Source organism: Daktulosphaira vitifoliae, unplaced genomic scaffold, assembly GCF_025091365.1.
Source record: "Daktulosphaira vitifoliae isolate Bord-2020 unplaced genomic scaffold, ASM2509136v1 Scaffold_1, whole genome shotgun sequence".
Classification (NCBI taxonomy): Eukaryota; Metazoa; Arthropoda; class Insecta; order Hemiptera; family Phylloxeridae; genus Daktulosphaira; species Daktulosphaira vitifoliae.
This window is the reverse complement of record NW_026099572.1, coordinates 70,847,095-70,868,464: the sequence shown is the minus strand read 5'-3', so window position 1 is coordinate 70,868,464 and position 21,370 is coordinate 70,847,095. Positions and strand designations below refer to the sequence as shown.

The window sequence follows — 21,370 nt, the reverse complement described above, 5'->3', positions numbered from 1 at the left end:
TCACAAAAAATTAATTTTTTTAACTTAAATTTTGAAAATGTTCCGGAAGGTCTGACACTTTTATATATATCTTAAATTAAAGCTAATGTAATATGCTTTATCATGAAAAAAAAAAATTTCGGACTTTATCTTATCTTCATGGTGAAAATGGCTACCGAATGCTATTTTTGTGTGAAAATTTTCGATTTTGTATTTTCCATTTTTAACTTTATTATGCTATAACTTTTTGAAAAATGTATGAATCATTACAATTTTTTTATGAGAAGTAGTATTTATATAGATCTTTCATTCGACATACTGTTTTTTTAAATCGGACCATTTCCCTAAATACAGGGGGGATTCAAAACATAAAAATGCATATAGAAAGTAGAACTTTTTCAACGTAACTTTTGAAAGTGTTCCGGAAGGTCTGACACTTTTATATATATCTTAAATTAAAGCTAATGTAATATACTTTATAATGGTAAAAAAAAATTTCGGACTTTATTTTATCTTCATGGTGAAAACAGACATTAAACTTAATAAAAAAAATACGATTTTTGTAAAAAAATTCTTTTTTATATTTTTAACTTTATAATGCTATAACTTCTCGAAAGATGTATGGATCAATATAATTCTTTTTTTTGTAGATGCATGATGTCTTTACCTATCATTTGGTATATTTTTTTTATAAATCTGACTTTTTACCTGCCTACAGGGGGGGATTCAAAATGACAACTTTTTCACAAAAAATTGACTTTTTCAACTTAAATTTTGAAAGTGTTCCGGAAAGTCTGACACTTTTATATATATCTTAAATTAAAGCTAATGTAATATACTTTATCATGGAAAAAAAAAATTTCGGACTTTATTTTATCTTCAAGGTGAAAATGGCTACCAAATGCTATTATTGTGTGAAAATTCTCAATTTTATTTTTTACATTTTTAACATTATAATGCTATAACTTATTGAAAAGTGTATTGATCAATATAATTTTTTTATGGGAAATACTATTTTCTAATAATCTCTTTTTTATTCTACATACTTTGTCTTAATCAGGATATTAATAAGGAACTAGCAGTTTATGAAGCTTTTGGAATAATCCACCAATTTTTTAAAATTAAACACTATCTAAAGATTTGCATCGAAGCGTTTTTTTTTTATAGTGATTTTAATCACTGTCAGATATCATTATACTTGATCCAACTATGCCACGTCACTACTGTGCCGCGACCCCCCTGTGCTGGGTTTTTTTAAAATAAAAACCTGAGATCTTTCCCTTTTATTTTATATCTTTTTTTTGAAATTCTGACTCATTACCTACCCACAAGGAGGGATTCAAAATAGCAAATTTACATGAATCTAACTTTCATTAAATATAAATTTATACTTATTTTGTCTCTTCAAAGTTAAGAAAAGCTTTTTTTAAAACTTGAAAATTTGTGTAAAATTAGAACTTTTTCAACTTTTTTTTTTTCCACGACTAGCTTATTGTGGACCGCCCTGGAACTGCTGTTAGGCATTACTTCAGGGCGGCCCACACCGTCTTAATAATTCAAACCACCACGTCGTGAATCAGCCCGAAATTATTCAAGAGCTGAGGGGGCCCCTCCCATTAGCCGGATTCCAGAGTGGGAACTGTTAGGGAGGGTTGCAAAATAACTCACAAAACAAAACATAAAACACAAAAATAAGAACCTAAGGCACCGGCCTAAACCAGCGCCTTAGGATTCAGCGAACGCCTGAGCGAGCAACCACGCTTCCCGCCTAACCAACATCAGGTTCACCATGAACCCAACTCGGAACGTGGACCCTAGTTGGGACTTCAAAGAGTCCCGCTCCTGGGCCCACGCCTCGCACCGGAAGAGGGTGTACAGAGCGCTATCAGCCTCTCCAGGGCGATCCGAGCAGTGGTCGCACGTCGGCGCGGCTGCTTTACGAATACGGTGCAAGTACTCGTTAAAGTAGCCGTGGTAGGACATCACTTGGGTGAGACGATAAATCATCTCACCGTGAGTTCGGTCCACCCATCTGTCCAGCCTATCGGGTCCTATGAGGAACCTGATCTACTCGCCTCTCGTCGTTTTCTCCGAGAGGCGAGTCCGCAACCGGAGCATGGTCATCCGCCTGAGCGCCTCGGCTAACTTTTTCAACTTAACTTTTGAAAATGTTCCGGGAATACTGAATCTTTTATATATGCTAATAGAAAGCTTATTTTATGTACTAGAAGTTCAAAATAAATTTTATACCGATGACCTTTAAAATTGAACTTATCATTCTCTATTTAAGTCAAAACTCTAATGTATTCTTGGAGCAGTTCTTGGCGTTACTTTTTTATCTAAGCTTCCTATCTTGCGTGTAGAAATCATAATAATGTCTTAGCTTCAGGATATCTAACTTAAATAAACTTTATTATATATATAATTTCATAATTAACAACTTTTAATGACTTGTTTCATTAAATAAAGAACACGATTTAAACACTTTACAGTACTGTACAGAACGTAAAATATCTTTATCACAATTAATAATCAAATTAGAATACAAATGTCTTTACATTATTTATATAAGGCATAATTTAAAAAAATGTACATACTACACTTAATCAATTAAGTTAACATTTAGATAAGTACATTTAATTAATCTTAACGATTCCCAGTTTTCTTGTATTGTTATGAAAATGAATACTTCTTGCTTATTCTAGAATCTAAGATGTTGAATTTTTTCTATTCATTTTCTACTAAATTAAATTAATTTTAATAAATATTATATTAAAATAATATACATATATACATAAAATTTTACTATACATTAAAAAATGTTTAATGATAGTTTTTTTATACTAATCGAATATACTTTTTTCAAAATAAAATATATCCTATAAAATAAAATTAAGGTGAAAAACATACATTTTGCAATTATTAAATGTATAATTAATAGCGGACAACCACCTACTTTAACACTCCCCAAATAACGCTCTTGTAAAAAAAAAAATAATTACTAGTTTAACAGGACAATTTTTTTTATTTTGTACGACAAAAATTATAAAAGCTTTTATAGTAAATTTTAACTTATGTTAAGTGATATACATTTTTTAAAACATACTAGATAATTTATAAATAAATATATTTAAACATTTAAAAAAACGACGAAAATGAATGATTGTAAAATACGATTTTTCTTTTTAAGTCATTGTAATACTAGAATTATTTTCTGAATAGTACCCAAGAAAAAATAGAAGTTAAATACAAAATTTTTTACATGCGTAACATGACAGTAATTTTGCGTAGGTTAGCTCAGGTGTATATATTGGAAAGTGAACAAATGCCTTGGACCTTAGTCAATAGAATATTATAACATTTATATAAAAAAAAAAAGACTATCGCTAAGTATGACAGCATGTCAAAGTAAAAGTGTTATGTGTCGAAAAAAGTAGGAAATGAAAAAAAATGTTTAAAAATACATTGAAGTTTTAAACTGTACTTAAGTATTCTAGTAGATAATAATCGTCAATACCAAATTCTCGCATTTACTTGTTATAAATTTAAATTTAATCGAATCATTCAAACCTTACTGTGACAGTTTTTTTTACTAAGTAATAAAATGAAACGACTTCAAATTTAAATAACGACATACGTCATTATTTTTATTCTTATGTTCCGTTTACTCTATAGAAACAAAATATAACAACCGCATTACAATATTTGACTATAAATAGAAGCTAATTAAGCTGAATCAACAAATAATCTCACGTGAAGATTCGGCCAAGTATTTTGCAATGCAACCAACTCAAGTCTGACTTGGATGCATCACTACGTCAGAAAAATATACAAATAAAACTAAAAATGAAAAATTTTAACTTTTTGTTCAGGAAACATTCCGAACTCTCATTAAATAACAAACATATACTTTACATAGCCTACATAATACAAATTTGGACATATGGTATACAAATGTGGAGTTGCACTAACTTTGTTCTCTGTATAATCGCAGCGGCTTATCGGTACATTATATGCCGTGACTTTATTTTGCCTTTTACAGAATAAATAAATAAAACAAAAGGTAACATCAACATAAATACAATAGCCGTTCGAAAATTGAACAAGTTTGAAGATATCAGACGTCTAAAGCACTATAAACCTTATGACTAAAATCTTAGGTTAGAGGTTACCTACACTTGCATATTCTTAATTAATTGTTTTAACACTATATTGCACATACAATTATTCTAGAATATATTTATAAAGATAATTTTATCATTCAAACAATAAAGCAGTTTGAAAAAAATAATAAGTTTTAACGCTTATTGAAAAACTCCTTCATTTAGTCATAGGCGGAACTTCATATTTTTTATTAAATAGAGCACTTTAATTTATATATTTCCATAATACATAACTACCATAATATAATAGCCTAATGTATTATTACATATTATATTAATATGTAATAAGTATTAATATTCATTCACATATTATGTCTTCTTCTTTTTCCTCGCTTTAATGCCAACTATTTGGGGTCGGCACCCTTATTCTAAACTTCCACTTGACATGATCACCCACATCATCTACGCTCACATCACATTCAATTACATTCCTACATCTCTTTTTTTGTCTTCCTCTACCTCTTCTTTCTTCAACATTCATTTCTATTTCTAATTCATGTATTATGTAAATGTCAAAAATATATTAGTTAACAAAAATCACATAATAAAAATTTTAAAAATCTACATAGTTCATTATAATAAATTAGAAAAATATTAAAAACAACAATAATAAAATATTATATATTGAAAAATGATTTTAAAGTTATAGTTGAATTTTAAATTTTAAACTTTAAAAAAATTAACAATATAAACCAATATAGACATATATATATATATATATATATATATAAATATAGACATTTAATATAAATCTTAATAATAATTTTTTTGCAAACTGTTCAGCTAATTGCATAAGAATAACATCTTAAACCATTGAATTGTTTAGCAATTAAATTTCAATCAAAAAAAAAGTTTAATCAATCAATTAAATAAGTCCATTTTTTTTTTTTTATGATTAATCATGTTCAATACGACTTCTTTTAAAATTTTTATACTGACACTTATGATTCTTAATAATAAAACACTGCAAGAAAACTGTTTATTTTAAACTATAAATAATTATTATTACATTAAAATGATAATAACTTTCTACAATATTAACTAAAATATAAATTTTATTTCCATACCTACCAAGCTAATATTTGTTAGAAAATACTTAAAATAAAATAATAATTATACTATAACAATATCGCAATGTAAAAATGTTAAAAGGATTTAATTAGATTTAAATATTCTTGTCTACAGTCCATATCATCTGCGGGTCTATTGTAAGGTGTCCATACAGGCTCTCCAATAAAATAACGTTTAGCTTTGATGAAATTCTAAATATTAATACAAATCTTTGTTAAAACAAATAAAATTTACTTTTATATAATGTCTATTACATTAGAATCCAATGTAAAGCGATGATAAATTCCTTTAGGTATAATTAATAGATCACCAGGTTCAACTTTAATACGAATCCAGTCATCATTTGTATCTCTAATATCAAAATATCCAGAACCTTCTAAAACTAATCTTATTTCTTCATCAGTATGAAGATGCTCCTCAAAAAAAATTTTCAACTAAACACAACAATTATTTAATTAAAATAATATTCATACATTTTTTCAATTACATAATAAAACAGTTTTACTTTTTTTTCATAATCTTGCAAACATTCTTTAGAGCAAGTAATTTCATCTTCATAAGTGTATCCCCTATTGCTTTTTAATGATTTTAATTTCTCATCACTAGATGGGTTCAAATGATTAACCTGTAAAAATATTGAATCATAAATAATATATATATGCAAAATATTCTTTAAATAATATTAGCTTTTATATGATTTTAATCTAATGAACAAGGAGATAATCATAAAAATATCAAAACTTTACTATAACGTGGATTTAATTCTATTCAATTAATTTTGACATTTTAAAAGACAAAATTTTGAATAAAATATGTTTTTTAAAATATATACTTGGAAGTATTCCACTCCGCTCAATTTATACAATTTATCTAATTCGATAAATTCTGGAGGTTGTTTATGATGTTCTTCACGTTGATCACCAGTCCAGTTTTTTTCCATATACCAAGCTTGAACCATTTTAAATCTATTTTTTTATGGCTAATATATTAATTTTAAAACTGAATGATAAACCACAAAAAAATTCTGTAAAAGTACATATGCATATAAGTATATGCTTTTTGTGTATTTCATTACAAGTATTCTTACGAATATTTAAGATAAGAAATGATAACTAATGAATATATTATTTCTATCACATTTACGTCATCTATAATGTCGTTCCCACTACACTACAATTGTAGAACGTAATACTGAATAATTAGTCTCATAAGTACTATTTGTTGTTTAAGTTTAATTTCTTGGACATATTACTGCGACATTAGTCTCAACCATTTTATACTCGAGTTCAAATTACAAGGTCTAAACTACATCCGATTTTATGGTACATACATTTTAATTCAGCTATAGCGTTTATTAGTGACGTTACTAAAATTTAATTTAATTTTGCAATTAAATTGTATACGCTGCACCAATTTGGAAATTATTTGACTATTTCTTTAAACTCTCATATAAAAAAATTATATGTAATGTACATAAAAGATGATTCGGTTACCCACTAATGATAATTGAGTTTGAATTTGTATATTTTTATACAATATCTAAATTTGATTGCATATAAAACTTTGGAGAGTTTATTTTAATTTGCAAATCTTGGTGGTTCATTGTTTATGTGAATTTAATATTATAAAAAACCATTGTAGGATTAAATAGGTTTAAACTAGGCAATTTTGTAACAATTAGTAGATATTTAAAACACTTATAAATACCATTTATCATATAAATATCAATAACTAAAATGTTTTATTTTGTTACATTTAAAGCCTAAAAAGATAATCATATAATCTTAAAATTTTTTTGAAATAATCGTGAAACCATGTCTTGCTGTTAATTTGGTATGTATTGACTATAATTAAAACTATATATACTTAAATAATCTGAGTAATTTAAAATTCGCTTAATTAATACTAAATTTAATTGAAAGAAATTTAACAATATACTATTACAATGGTTGTACTTAATTAATTATTTTTAGCTACAAGAGTACTTAAAAATTATAAATTATTAATGGTAATTTCAAGTAATTTCTACTCATATATTGTTTTGTCTAATATAACTAGTAAATATTATAACTCAATAAGCAGCGTTATTATATAATGATATACATTATTTTTAATCAGTAAATGTTTCAAATTATTTCTAATTTCTAATTTAGCATCTTCACCAAAAGAGATACGATTGAGTATGATAAATTCATCATCTGTAATAAGAAAATGGTTTCTATTATTAAAAATTAATGATAAATATTTATAAGAAAGAGAGTTAGATTTCTAAAACTTCAAAAATGTTTATCTTATATATCGCAATATTCTAAAAGAAAAGTTATTGTTTTGTTAGACAACCTATTTTTGTTCATACATAAAAATATAGTGAAGAAAATTATAATACTACCATATACATTCTTATCTACATCCGCCACAAATGTATTTTTGAGTAATGTCCTTAACTATAAGGACGGTTTTTGTTAGAAAGGTGTCGTCCATTCGAAAATGGTAACATTTTAAAAAACCAAAAATTCCTAGTCAAATAATATGTAAACTGCATATTGAAATAACATTGATTCCGCTAAACCAGGAATCACAATTTCATTTTGAAGGAGACTATGTGGTCCAGTTTTTTCCCCTGCCGAATTTTTAGGTTTTAGATAATATCGAAACACTAATTTTCTTGAGGAGGACAATTCCTGTGATATCCTTGTAGAATGAACTTACTGACTTAGATAGGCACGAAAAAAACAAAAATGAATAGACATAACATTTTATCTTTCAAACAGAGATGTAAATTATATAGTTAAATTTGTATCAGTGGCGGATCCAGGGTAGGGGCACAAGGGGCGCGCGCCCCCTCCTCAGCTACTGGCTTACTGATTAAATTAAAATACCTTTAATTAGGACTTCGTATCTAAAAATCTAAATAAATAAAAATAATAAGTGCATGCGAATTGTGTAGGAACACCCATTGCTTTATCGAAATAACATCAATAATAGAATATATATATATATGTACTGACATACAATCGTGTTATTTATAGAACACGCTACATATATTTTTTATTTTAAATTTTAACGATTGCTTAAAACATGGTTAAGGTTCAAAATAAGTGATGATTGATTAACAGGTCTTGCTTTGTTGTATATTCACAAAAATATTAATATTCATAATAATATCAAAAATATCATTGATAGATTTGCTAATGACAAAAAAAGAAAATTAGATTTTATTCTTTAATTATCTAAATAGTATTTGTTACAAACTTAGGTGTTAAGTTATAATATTGTAAGATATGTATATTTTGTTTTTATTTGTTAAATAGCTTTTAATTTCAAAGAAAGTTCTTCATATGTATTTTTGAGTGTCATGTAATTATATATATATAAATTTTCTATTAATTATTTTTTATTTGTTTCTCAAATGACTATGTATTCAAACTAGATTTTTAAAATAAAATTCATTTTTATATATTATAGGATCAATTTTAAAACAAAGTTTTCAAATTTATTTCCTAAAATGTTTAAATTATTTTCAAACTTTGATTTGATGAAGTTTAATAGAATTATTTCTATATAAAAAGTATTGAGGATTGATATTTGAAATGGATTTATACTATTTTCCTTAGATTTCAAAAAATATTTGTTATAAATCATTTTTTTTATAACTATTATTTTATTATTTATAGTGGTAGTTGTTTCTTAACTAAAAGATTTTCTACAAAAACAAGATAAAATTTTTTTTATCAAAGGTATATTTTGATGATACTAAATTAAGATTAAATAAAGAACACATCTACCCCAAAAAATGTAGTTATAAATAATGTGAAAATTATGGCAATTTTTTAATTTTCAAATACGTAAGGATACATGGTAATAATGTCTACTTCCTCAAAAAATGGACTATTTTATTTTTTTGACTTTATATTTCTATAACTTTTAAAAAATGTATATAGTAAGTTAATTTTTTTTTTTTAACGTTATATATACCCATTTTATCCAGTATACTTTTTTTAAGTCGGACAATTTCCCTTTATACAAAACTTGAAACATACAAGCTTTTTATAACATATGAATATAGAACTTTTTCAACTTAACTTTTGAAAATATTACAGAAATTCTTCGAGCCTTAAACATATGTTTAATTAAAGCTTATGTTATATACTAAAAGAAGAAGAAATGTCCCTACAAATTGTTTTCTATGAGAAAACGGTTCCCGATGTTAAACAAAAATATTATTTTGGTGTTAACATCATGATTTTAGCTTCGATGCGAAGCTGAGAAGGTATTGGTTTTACTTAGATGTGTTTTTTTTTTTTTGTGTCTGTTACCACTTTTTCTCAGCTCTCACCTAACCGATTTCTTTCAATAATACGTCAAAAGATCACAAATCGTATCCAGTCGAAGACATTACCCTCAAAAATTGAAAAAAATTCCCTCGTTCCCCGTAAATGGGAGAAACCTCCAAAAAAATTACAAATTTAAAAATCGCTAAATTTCGAAATTTTTTCAATTTTTTTACTAAAAACTGCCGTAACTTTTTCAAAATTGAACATATTAATAAATTTTTTTTTATATAGATGCTTGATGTTTTTAACCATTATTTGATATATTTTTTTTGTAAATTTGACCCTTCACCTGCCCACAGGGGAGAATTGAAAATGACAACTTTTTCACAAAAAATTAATTTTAGCTTCGATGCGAAGCTGAGAAGGTATTGGTTTTACTTAGATGTGTTTTTTTTTTTTTGTGTCTGTTACCACTTTTTCTCAGCTCTCACCGAACCGATTTCTTTCAATGATACGTCAAAAGATCACAAATCGTATCTAGTCGAAGACATTACCCTTAAAAATTGAAAAAAATTCCCTCGTTCCCCGTAAAAGGGGGAAACCTCCAAAAAAATTACAAATTTTAAAATCGCTAATTTTCAAAATTTTTTCCATTTTTTTTACTAAAAACTGCCGTAACTTTTCAAAATTGAACATATTAATAAATTTTTTTTTATATAGATGCTTGATGTTTTTAACCATTGTTTGATATATTTTTTTTGTAAATTTGACCCTTCACCTGCCCACAGGGGAGAATTGAAAATGACAACTTTTTCACAAAAAATTAATTTTAGCTTCGATGCGAAGCTGAGAAGGTATTGGTTTTACTTAGATGTGTTTTTTTTTTTTTGTGTCTGTTACCACTTTTTCTCAGCTCTCACCGAACCGATTTCTTTCAATGATACGTCAAAAGATCACAAATCGTATCTAGTCGAAGACATTACCCTTAAAAATTGAAAAAAATTCCCTCGTTCCCCGTAAAAGGGGGAAACCTCCAAAAAAATTACAAATTTAAAAATCGCTAATTTTCGAAATTTTTTCAATTTTTTTTACTTAAAAGTGCCATAACTTTTTCAAAAATGAACATATCAATATAATTCTTTTTTATATAGATGCATAATATCATTACCTTTCATTTGGTATATTTTTTCATTAAATTTAACCCTTAACCTGCCCACAAAGGGGGATTTAAAATGACAACTTTTTTTAAAAAAATTAACTTTTGAAAATGTTCCGGAAGGTCTGACACTTTTATATATATCATAAATTAATGCTAATGTAATATTCTTTATTATGCAAAAAAAAAATTTCGGACTTTATCTTATCTTCATGGTGAAAATGGCTACCGAATGCTATTTTTGTGTGAAAATTTTCGATTTTGTATTTTCCATTTTTAACTTTATTATGCTATAATTTATTGAAAAGTGTATGAATCAATACAATTTTTTCATGAGAAGTAGTATTTATATACATCTTTCATTCGACATACTGTTTTTTTAAATCGGACCATTTCCCTATATACGGGGGGGTTTAAATCTAAAAAATGCATATAGAAAGTAGAACTTTTTCAACTAAATTTTTGAAAGTGTTCCGGAAAGTCTGACACTTTTATATATATCATAAATTAAAGCTAATGTAATATACTTTATTATGGTAAAAAAAAATTTCGGACTTTATTTTATCTTCATGGTGAAAACAGACATTAAACTTAATAAAAAAAATACGATTTTTGTAAAAAAATTCTTTTTTATATTTTTAACTTTATAATGCTATAACTTNTTTTTGTAAAAAAATTCTTTTTTATATTTTTAACTTTATAATACTATAACTTTTTGAAAGATGTATGGATCAATATAATTCTTTTTTTTATAGATGCATGATGTCTTTATCTATCATTTGGTATATTTTTTTTATAAATCTGACTTTTTACCTACCTTCAGGGGGAGATTCAAAATGACAACTTTTTCACAAAAAATTTACTTTTTCAACTTAAATTTTGAAAGTGTTCCGGAAAGTCTGACACTTTTATATATATCTTAAATTAAAGCTAATGTAATCTACTTTATTATGTAAAAAAAAATTTTCGGACTTTATTTTATCTTCACGGTGAAAAAAGCTACCGAATGCTATTATTGTGTGAAAATTCTCGATTTTATTTTTTACATTTTTAACTTTATAATGCTATGACATATTGAAAAGTGTATGGATCAACATTATTTTTTTATGAGANATTTATTGAAAAGTGTATGGATCAACATAATTTTTTAATGAGAAATAATATTTTTTAATAATCCCTTTTTCCTTCGACATACTTTATCTTAATCAGGATAATAATAAACTAGCAGATCGTGTAGCTTTTGGAATAATCCACCAATTTTTTAAAATTAAACACTATCTAAAGATTTTCATGGAAGCGTTTTTTTTATAGTGATTTTAATATCACTGTCAGATATCATTATACTTGATCCAACTATGCCACGTCACCACTGTGCCGCGACCCCCCTGTGNTGATCCAACTATGCCACGTCACCACTGTGCCGCGACCCCCGTGTGCTGGGTTTTTTTAAGTTGTTATTATTACTTAAATTTATAATAACTTTTTTGTATTAATATCGAAATAAATCATTTTAACAAGAAACATAGTTGTCATTTTTATGAAATACTTGGTTTTTAAATAGATGCTACAATTGAAATATTCAGAACTATTCTGTATAGATGTATTCTATAATATACTAATATTCAGAAATATTCCGGGTATAGTTTCACTTATGATTGCTGATGTGTCATTAAATTTCATTAATGTCGATTTATTTGTAAATATTCGTTTTTTATAAATTAGTAATAATCTCAAAAATTAGAAGTCATAGGAAAAATCTAACTGCAAAATTTGAAATTGGCGAAAAAATTGTTTTAGAAAAAGTATATTTTTGTTTCTGATAAATTTCCTTATTATTTAGACCATATTATTTTAAATTATTTTCTCAAAATTTTTGCGTCAAGTTCTTAAATTTTTATAGATGTTTGCCATAGAAATAACAAAATATACTACTATATAAAAAATAAAAATAAAATACGATATATTAACATCATTGCATATAGGTAATAATCCATGAACAAACTGTATTTTTTTTTTTTGTAACAATAAATGTATACATATTTCTTTAGGTATATTTATATTAATTTAAATACATACACTAGCAAACAAAGCCAAGTTCACGTATTTTGTTGGAGTTATTCTCATTACTAAATTGTTAGCAGTACACGTTTTCATTGACAATAATAATAACTTTTTAAATTGAATATTTTTATCTGTCCAATTGCAACTATATATCGCGAAACACATTGCATTTTTCTGAAATTAAATTAAAAAAATTAGGGGTACATATTTTTTTTTATCGTTTTATTTTATAAAATAAAATAAAGTCAACTTTAGTTAAGTAACATTTCTAATGAATGAACACAAGTGATATTTAATTAAAAAATTGAATTATCTGTTTGCGATAAATTGTAACAAGTAATATTTATTTAATGTGGCGCAAAAAAGTCCAACTTAAAAAATTTTAATGGGTATTTCTCTAAATGTATTATATTTATAAAAATAAAATTTACATAATATAGGACATACATATAAACATAAACAACTATAAACATACTTCCTAATACAAATTAATGCAGTGACCCAATCAGTATTTTTTAGAAGTGATTATAATTCTTTTTTTTTTTCAAAGTTAAAGTAGCTAATATTAATTTATTTACAAAAAAATGATAAAAAAATTATTATTTAAGAAATTATATTTGGAAGTAAAGTTTTAGTTCTACAATCTATCACAACATTACTTTTTACTGTTTCGTAAAGACAATAACTTTAACTATGTTACAGGTTACAGTCTTACTTCCTTGAACACTACCAAGGTGTATGTCTGAGTATAACTAAGTCGTAATTTAAAAGAGTAATGAGACTCAGGGTACGCTAATCTATCAAAATTAACAAAGAGTTCTTGTAAACTCTAAAACAAATCAATGAAATCAGGTTTAGAACATTAGAAGTCTTATAGAGTCTCTCAAAGAAAATACAAATCCGCATGGAAAAAGTCAAGAGTGCAGGTAAAAGTTCTTAGAGACTTCTACGCTCACTAAGAAATGTACTGAACAAAATCGTTGAAGCACTAATACCAGACGATACATTTACAAACTATGATGATGAGATATTACCGCATTTGTTGAACATATCTTTCCTAGCTCTGAAATTTATAACAGACAACAGCTACATGAAATACAGGACAAACGTGTGACTCATGCCGAATAGCAGCTAACAAGGAAAGTTATAACCCCCAGTGGCATAAAATAGACATTAAATGCTTTTGACAGTTTTAAAGCTGCAGGATGTGACGAAATATTTCCTGCACTTTTACAAGAGGCTAGATTTAATTGACCCCCATCTCTGCAACATATTATAGCATGTCTAGCCTACTGTTATCAACTCGAAAACTGGCGAAAGGGCAAGGTGGTGTTATATTTAAACTTAACCGTACTAACTACTATGAAGGAAAATACTACAGACCAATAAGTCAATATAAACTACTTGACTAAGAGAGGACCTTGGCCAATAATTTTCTCGGAGTCTGGTGACCGAGTACTTAATTAATTTAATTAATACTAAGTAATTTTACCAGAAAAGCGTTTTTTTCCTTGTTCTACTATATAATAAGATAATAAATATTTATTCATATATTATACTTCTAAATCAAAGAACTACTAATCAGGAATAATGAAGGAAATAGGAATTCGATTTTCTTTTGGTATAATCCACCAATTTCTTAAAATTAAACACTATCTACAAATTTGCATCAAAGCGTTACTTATAATAGTGATTCTAATCACTGTCAGATATCATCTATAATTGTCCCATCTATGCCACTTCCACACTATGATATCATTATGTTAATTACAAAAGTGGTTTATATTACAACTTTATTGAATTTATTTAATAAAAATTTCTATTTTTTTTAAATCTTATAGCTTGTATGGCTGGTTTCTCCTACATGATGCACTTCTGGGATCCGTAATTATACAATAAAATAACTTAATACTAAACAATCCGACCACCTGAGAGCACGAGCCAGAATATTACTGAAGTCGTAAACGACCAAAAAAACAACCAAATACACAACTAATAAAACTCAGACTGTTGCCAAATCATTCCAACACAATCAGAACATTAACTCCAACGGAATGTCCCATAACTTGTGTCTAGGAATCATAATAAACTTAAATAATATTGTTGGATACACATCGATCGAATATGCTGTCAAGAAAATGTGTTTTTGATTATTCATGTTATCATTGTATTAAATCGAGTTGTTGTCGGTTTTCTCTCTATGTTACCATTGTCGCAGCCATCTTAACGCTTCTTCTGTTATAAGCTCTATGGCGTTTGCGAGCCAGTAGTTTTGTATTCGTTTTACTGTAAAAAGAAAATATCACCTTTGCGATTGTCGTACCCTGTGCGCTCAGTTTATCGCCGTTGGGTCTATATATTTTCTGAGATACATCACAATACCGTTGACAGCATATTGTTCACTTTGGTCAGTTACTTGCATTCGACTTCAATTGATCCTTTCAATATTCAACATTATCATCAGCCGTTTCATTTAGCAGATAAGTATAATGCTTGTTCATTTATCTTTCTAACACTCACTTGTATAATTTATTATTTGTTTATATCATCGCCTTAGTGGCATTAGTATTAAGTGTCCCCCCATCCACATTGGTGTATAGAAGATTTTATATTTCTTGTATAATACATTTAATTGTTATAATTATATCTTGTGAAATTTATTCTACAATCAAGCATACAGTCCATTCACCTTATTCTTTATCCTTGACATACCTAAAAATTTAAGACAAAACAAAACCACGAACCCGCGTGAATATCACCGGGCGCTGCGTTCAAACAAATATTATTTCAAAACTAAAATGAACAATAATTCTTTTGAACAATTTAATATGAATAACATTCATAAATTCACGAAAATAATAAAAACAACTAAAATGTTGAAATGCAAATTATATAAAAATATAACAGAATCAAAGAAAATCAGAAAACCACACGGATAAACTGTATTGAATAAATTTGTAACACACCACAACTATTCTTGAATTATTATATGTCTTTTTTAACAACTCAAATACAACGGCCAGTCGAAAAACCGGCTGATAATGACAACTGGCGGCTAGGACGATGGTGCTGCCTACTCACCTCAACATGTCACCAAACAATTAAAATTCAAAACAGGTACGAGGCGCCAACAAATGGATTTTTTGAATAAAATATAATTTTTAAAACAATAACCTTTTAAACACCTATTTAAGACCAAACCTTCATAATTTTACTTAAAATAATATAAAGAAAAATAGTTAGACACATATATAATATAACTTTAAAATTTAATACACTTAAATGTACAAAAAGGTAATACGCAGAAATAAGACTTTTTCAGCACTTCTTTCCTATTTTTAAAAAATACAGCATACCTCTGAAATTATCCACGATGCTTCCGAGGTATTCAACTAATAAAAAAATTATTCTTAAAGTGACAAGCGAATGATCCTCCGTTTTTATCGAAGACCTTGATCAAAAATTAACAAACACTACAAATATGGATTCCTTGGCTCACCACTGAGGAAAAATCACCTGACAATTAATTTTAGAAACCTCTATACTAAATAAACTACGTGTTTAGTAAACAAGTCAACATAAGTCAAATTTTATTTTCTATTGTTGTGATAAATTACTATTGTTTTTTAATTAATTTTTACCATGTTAAACAACCCCTAATCCCACCTCTGGTTGCACCACAGAATTAATATAACATTAATTTTAAATAAATGAGTTAACTATTACTATTTTATAACAATATATTTTTTACGAATTTATCGAATTTTATTTAAAAACCGTAAGTAACCTCTAAAATCTTTTTTTAACTCTAAATTTTCATCGAATTTTTTTTTTTCGTATATATAAAAAAAAGATGATTATCCATTAACATTTCAAAGTTAAACTTTTTTTGAAAAACTTTCATTCTTTGGTAATGTTATACTAATAGGTATACTAAAAATTTAAAATAAAGACACCATACATTCAATTCTTATCTTAAAAAGATATCTTATGTTAATGAAACGGGTTTAGTAATACATTTTAGTGGAACTATTTCTTAATTTTTTTAATTTTGAAGGGGCTTAATTAAATTTGTTTCGTGGAAAAGTACAATGTATTATTTTACTCTACATTGATTCCTCCCTCGTAAATTCAAGCTATGTCCTCATCTTGTTATAAATAGTCTATATAAAAAATAGTTATACCAGATATTAAGATAACATCTTCTAATGAGTTTTAATTTTTGAAATAACTCCAAAACAAGTTGCATAGACATACTTGAACGTCATTCCCATACTTTTAAATATATCATTTTAGAAAATTATATGTATAATTTTTTTTTTAATACATATATTTTCTTAATACTATCCAAAAAATAAGTGCAGAAGAAAAGGTAACTTTTCCTTACATACCACCCACAAAAAATTATTCCTGGGAATATTACCCTCTAATCCACTTATTATACAAACATAAAAAAAAACTAGAAGGCTGTAATAAATTACAGAAAAGATTATATGGAGTCTTATTTACTATATTAAAATAAATAAAAAAACAAAATTCAAAATACTACTTGGGATTCCACAAGTTCAAAAATATAAGTATTCAAAAATAAATTGAAACACGTCCCAAAGGCCAAAACCCCACAAAGTACTAATATTATTGGCAAATTTCCTGATGAATTGTTATCCTGAATAAAATAATAGAATATTTAATTCCTTTGAATAAAAATTTTAATACGTTTTTCATAAATACTTTAAAATAAGATTCCAGAACCAACTTCATTACCAACATCACAAATATTTGAAACACTAATCCTAAGTGAACGATAATAATAGGTTTTATAAATTCAAAAAAATTCTTTAAAGTACTAGAAAAAAATTTTCAACGATTAAAAAACTTAAAAAATATATAATTAGTTTAGAAAATAAAAATTACTATTAAAAATGTCTAATTTATTAGCCATTTTTACTTCTAATAATTTATTAATTCGCTATTTAAAATTAAAACTATATTGATGTAATTGATTTAAAACTAAAAATTATTAAACTCAAAAAGCCACAAAAAAATTATTAAAAAATCGCAAATACGTATTCTGGAAACAATATTATAATTATCAACGTTAAACGCGTATAATATGTGTTTTTTTTTAGTTTTAAATTTAATTTTTGCTATAGATTTAATTTTAAATAATATTAGCCACCAATGATCAATTTTTATTATATATTAATTCGCTAATTTTACAATGAATACTTTTGTAAAAAATTCAATTGATTTTTAATCCTGTTAACGATATTAAATAAATTTTAGTTTAGATACATACGTATTTACTTTCAAATGATCTGCTAATATCATTTTAAATAATTCTTGTGAGTTTACCTGACATTTGTCTGAAAAGTAATAATAAAAAAAATTAGAATTTTTAAAATTAAAATGCATACCATCTCGAAAAATGAATGATGTACTCAGGGAATTTCAACTTGAGGGACTAAATACTAAAAATCATTTTGTTGACTTTTAGCTTCAATGTGAAGCTGAGAAATAATGAACACAGACTGTTCGTCTACAGGCAACCCAACCCCAAAAACTTAGTAAATAAAGAAACTCAAAAGGAATTTGTCTATAATAACAATATTAGTGTAATTAATAGTAAACTTTATAGTTGGGCGTCCCCACTTACATTAATAATAACAAATAAATAGTACACTGCAATAAAATGAGTACAAATATAAGATTTAAGTGTTGTAGAATTCAGTAATCTGACCTGGGCAGAACATCAATGATCGGATTATAACAATAATAATATACTCAAACAACTTCAACCTTTTGAATGAAACAAGACACGAACTCAATTATATTGATCATGGTAAATCCACCGAATTCACATTTACGTGACAACACCGCAAAGTCGCGGAAAAACTCGTGGCGGCGCCGATGGGTCTAATCAACTAGACCGTACAATGGCTGACTGACTAGATAAGGCGACGACTTACCGGGCAGCGAAAGGCATCCCCACTTATTATATGTAACCGGTTCCATTTTGGTTGTAAGTTGACGCGACCACATATAACTCGCCGCAACACAGACTTAAAAAAACGCATCATAATNCTTATTATATGTAACCGGTTCCATTTTGGTTGTAAGTTGACGCGACCACATATAACTCGCCGCAACACAGACTTAAAAAAACGCATCATAATGATGTTTTTTTTAAATCTTTGCTCATTTTTTCTCAACTTTTACTGGACCGATTTCATTCCACGATACTTCAAGATTACAAATCTTTTTTAGTTAAATACACTGTATACATGAGTGACACTCTTATGAGGTATTATGGATGAATTAAAAAAGTTCTTATTAATAAATCGAGATATATATAAAATTAAAAAATAATTTTTTAAGAAATTTTATCATCTTAAGAAAAATCGAGTGGGTAGTCTTAAAAAAATCATCTATTATTGTATTAGTGTAATAAAATAAAAATGCATAATATTTCATTTTAAATTGTTCAAGCACCCCATGATATTTTAAGTTGTTTTATTTCTTAGTTATGCTTCATATTATGAAATCGACATCATAAAGTGTGTTAAAATTTAAAAATAGTTAATATGACTGCCAACTTAACAAATAAATTAATGTATTTAATAACTTATATGACCTATCATTATTTATACTAACATTTTTTAAATTTTGCACCAAAATTCTGATTATTTAGACGAGGTATATGTACTTCAATGCGAATTGCACCCACCCACTTTATGTATTAAAATAATTTAACTCAATGTACATTAGTCCTTAAGTTATTCTCGACCTATCGAATTGTTTTATAAGGCAATCAAATCAGATATTAATTAAAGCACAATACTGCAACTACAATAAGAATATCTACATATATCAATATTTCTTAATCAAGATTGTAATTCTACACACATAAGTATATTTAAAATATCTATTCATGTAGTTACACGTTGAAAACTATAACTATAACGTAAGAACGTTATTTTATTCAAAAGTGACAAAATTATATATATGGAACGCACTAAAGAAAATTTTCAACAACGTTAACAGAACAAACCAGTTGAAGAACATCTGAATTTAAAATCGTTTCACTCATTAGATCATTTGTACACAGTTCATCCTAATAATAAAAAATTTTTTTACTTGTGATTAATTATAGCTAACGTACGTAGACTGAAATCCTTTCAAGAACTAAGAACGGTAAATAGTTAAGTATGTGCGACTAATAAAAGGGCTTTTCCCAAGAATTTTTGATACGGTGCACATTGGAACAAAAAATCGTTGATACATTAAATTGTTACATGTGATAATATTGGCATGTTACCCATTTAATACGATAGAACATTCAGAAAAATACAAAGATACATTAATGAAGATATTATATTACCAGGTGTATAACTTAATAATGGGGATATTTTTCAACAGATGGCGTTACACTCATATAATAGAGCACGTGGCTTGATATGTGAGCAATTTTTTTTATCGACATAACCCTTTAAAGTAGTGAAAGTCGTACTTTTTGAAAGCGCTTATATCATTTTTTTTTACGTGTTAAAATGTCGGAATTTGTTCCAAAAAAAGAGCATTTGCGGGAGGTTTTGTTACATTACTTTCTCTTAAAAAAAAGTGCTGCTGAAAGTTACCGTATACTTCAAGGAGTTTACGGAGAGCATTGTTTATCCCAGAATACTTGTGAGCGCTGGTTTAATCGCTTCAAAGTTGGCGATTTCGATGTGTCAGACAAAGAGCGTCCGGGGCAGCCGAAAAAATTCCAAGATAGTGAATTGGAAGAGTTACTTGATGAAGATCCCTGCCAAACGCAGAAACAACTTGCGGAGAGACTTCAAGTAACTCAAGCAGCAATTTCCAAACGCTTAAATATGATGGGAAAGATTTTAAAAGCGGGAAAATGGGTTCCACATAACCTCAACGAACGGCAAATGGAAAATAGGAAAGTTACAAGTTTATCGCTGCTTTCTCGGTACGAAAAAAAATCTTTTTTGCACCGCATAGTCACTGGAGACGAGAAATGGATTTATTTCGAAAATCCGAAACGAAAAAAGTCGTATGTTAATCCAGGACAACCCGCCCAGTCGATTCCAAGACCAAATCGGTACGGAAAAAAAACTATGCTTTGTATTTGGTGGGACCAAAAGGGTATTTTATACCACGAACTTCTAAAGCCTGGTGAAACTGTAAATGGAGAACGGTATAAACAACAACTTATCAATTTAAATCAATCACTGATCGATAAACGACCAGAATGGGCTAAGAGACATGACAAAGTTATACTGCTTCACGACAACGCTCCATCTCACACCACAAAACTGGTCAAGGACACCACAAAAAAACTTGGATGGGAAGTTCTTGCGCACCCGCCATACTCACCAGACTTAGCCCCGTCTGATTATCATTTATTTTCTTCGATGGCACACGCTTTGGCTGAACAGCACTTTAAATCTTACGAAGACGTAGAAAAATGGCTATCGGAATGGTTTGCTGCGAAAGAAGAAAAATTTTTTTGGAAAGGTATCCATAACTTGCCATTAAGATGGGAGAAATGTATAAATTCAAATGGTAATTATTTTGAATAAACGCTTTTTGTATTTCTATTTAAAATGCTGTGTTTTTATTTTTTTAAAAATCCCCATTATTAAGTTATACACCTGGTA

At 27.2% G+C, this 21,370-nt stretch overlaps 2 protein-coding genes across 17 annotated transcripts in view; both read right to left on the bottom strand.

Annotated features, from left to right (window-relative positions):
- Positions 1 to 5,107: 5,107 nt before the first annotated feature.
- Positions 5,108 to 6,319, bottom strand: LOC126894751 (acireductone dioxygenase). The gene is made up of 4 exons (XM_050665986.1): positions 6,046 to 6,319; positions 5,719 to 5,838; positions 5,468 to 5,647; positions 5,108 to 5,404 (listed from the first exon to the last, which is right to left on the bottom strand). Exons 1-4 carry the CDS (start codon positions 6,169 to 6,171, stop codon positions 5,288 to 5,290), a joined length of 543 nt encoding a protein of 180 aa, XP_050521943.1. The 5' UTR covers positions 6,172 to 6,319; the 3' UTR covers positions 5,108 to 5,287.
- A 783-nt stretch (positions 6,320 to 7,102) lies between these two features.
- The window catches only part of LOC126894744 (uncharacterized), an 18,541-nt gene continuing 4,273 nt past the window's right edge, over positions 7,103 to 21,370 (bottom strand). For 2 of the 16 annotated variants that reach the window (XM_050665970.1, XM_050665976.1), the window contains 5 exons: positions 18,004 to 18,070; positions 17,436 to 17,550; positions 17,251 to 17,370; positions 12,720 to 12,878; positions 7,103 to 7,411 (listed from right to left, as the gene is read on the bottom strand). In XM_050665970.1, the coding sequence (XP_050521927.1) occupies positions 7,358 to 7,411; positions 12,720 to 12,878; positions 17,251 to 17,370; positions 17,436 to 17,550; positions 18,004 to 18,070 (515 nt within the window). In that variant the 3' untranslated portion in view covers positions 7,103 to 7,357. Of the gene's footprint in view, positions 7,412 to 12,719; positions 12,879 to 17,250; positions 17,371 to 17,435; positions 17,551 to 18,003; positions 18,071 to 18,121; positions 18,211 to 18,360; positions 18,664 to 21,370 lie in introns of those variants that run through there. The other 14 variants (XR_007701501.1, XR_007701503.1, XR_007701499.1 and 11 more) reach the window with 13 other exon arrangements.

Excerpts from the sequence above, each read along its gene's own strand:
- LOC126894751 (XM_050665986.1), bottom strand. The coding sequence starts at position 6,171 with ATGGTTCAAGCTTGGTATATGGAAAAAAACTGGACTGGTGATCAACGT. Across the intron at positions 5,839-6,045 it reads GCGGAGTGGAATACTTCCAA|GTTAATCATTTGAACCCATC; the intron begins GTATATATTTTA and ends ATATTTTTACAG. Across the intron at positions 5,648-5,718 it reads TGCAAGATTATGAAAAAAAA|TTGAAAATTTTTTTTGAGGA; the intron begins GTAAAACTGTTT and ends TGTTGTGTTTAG.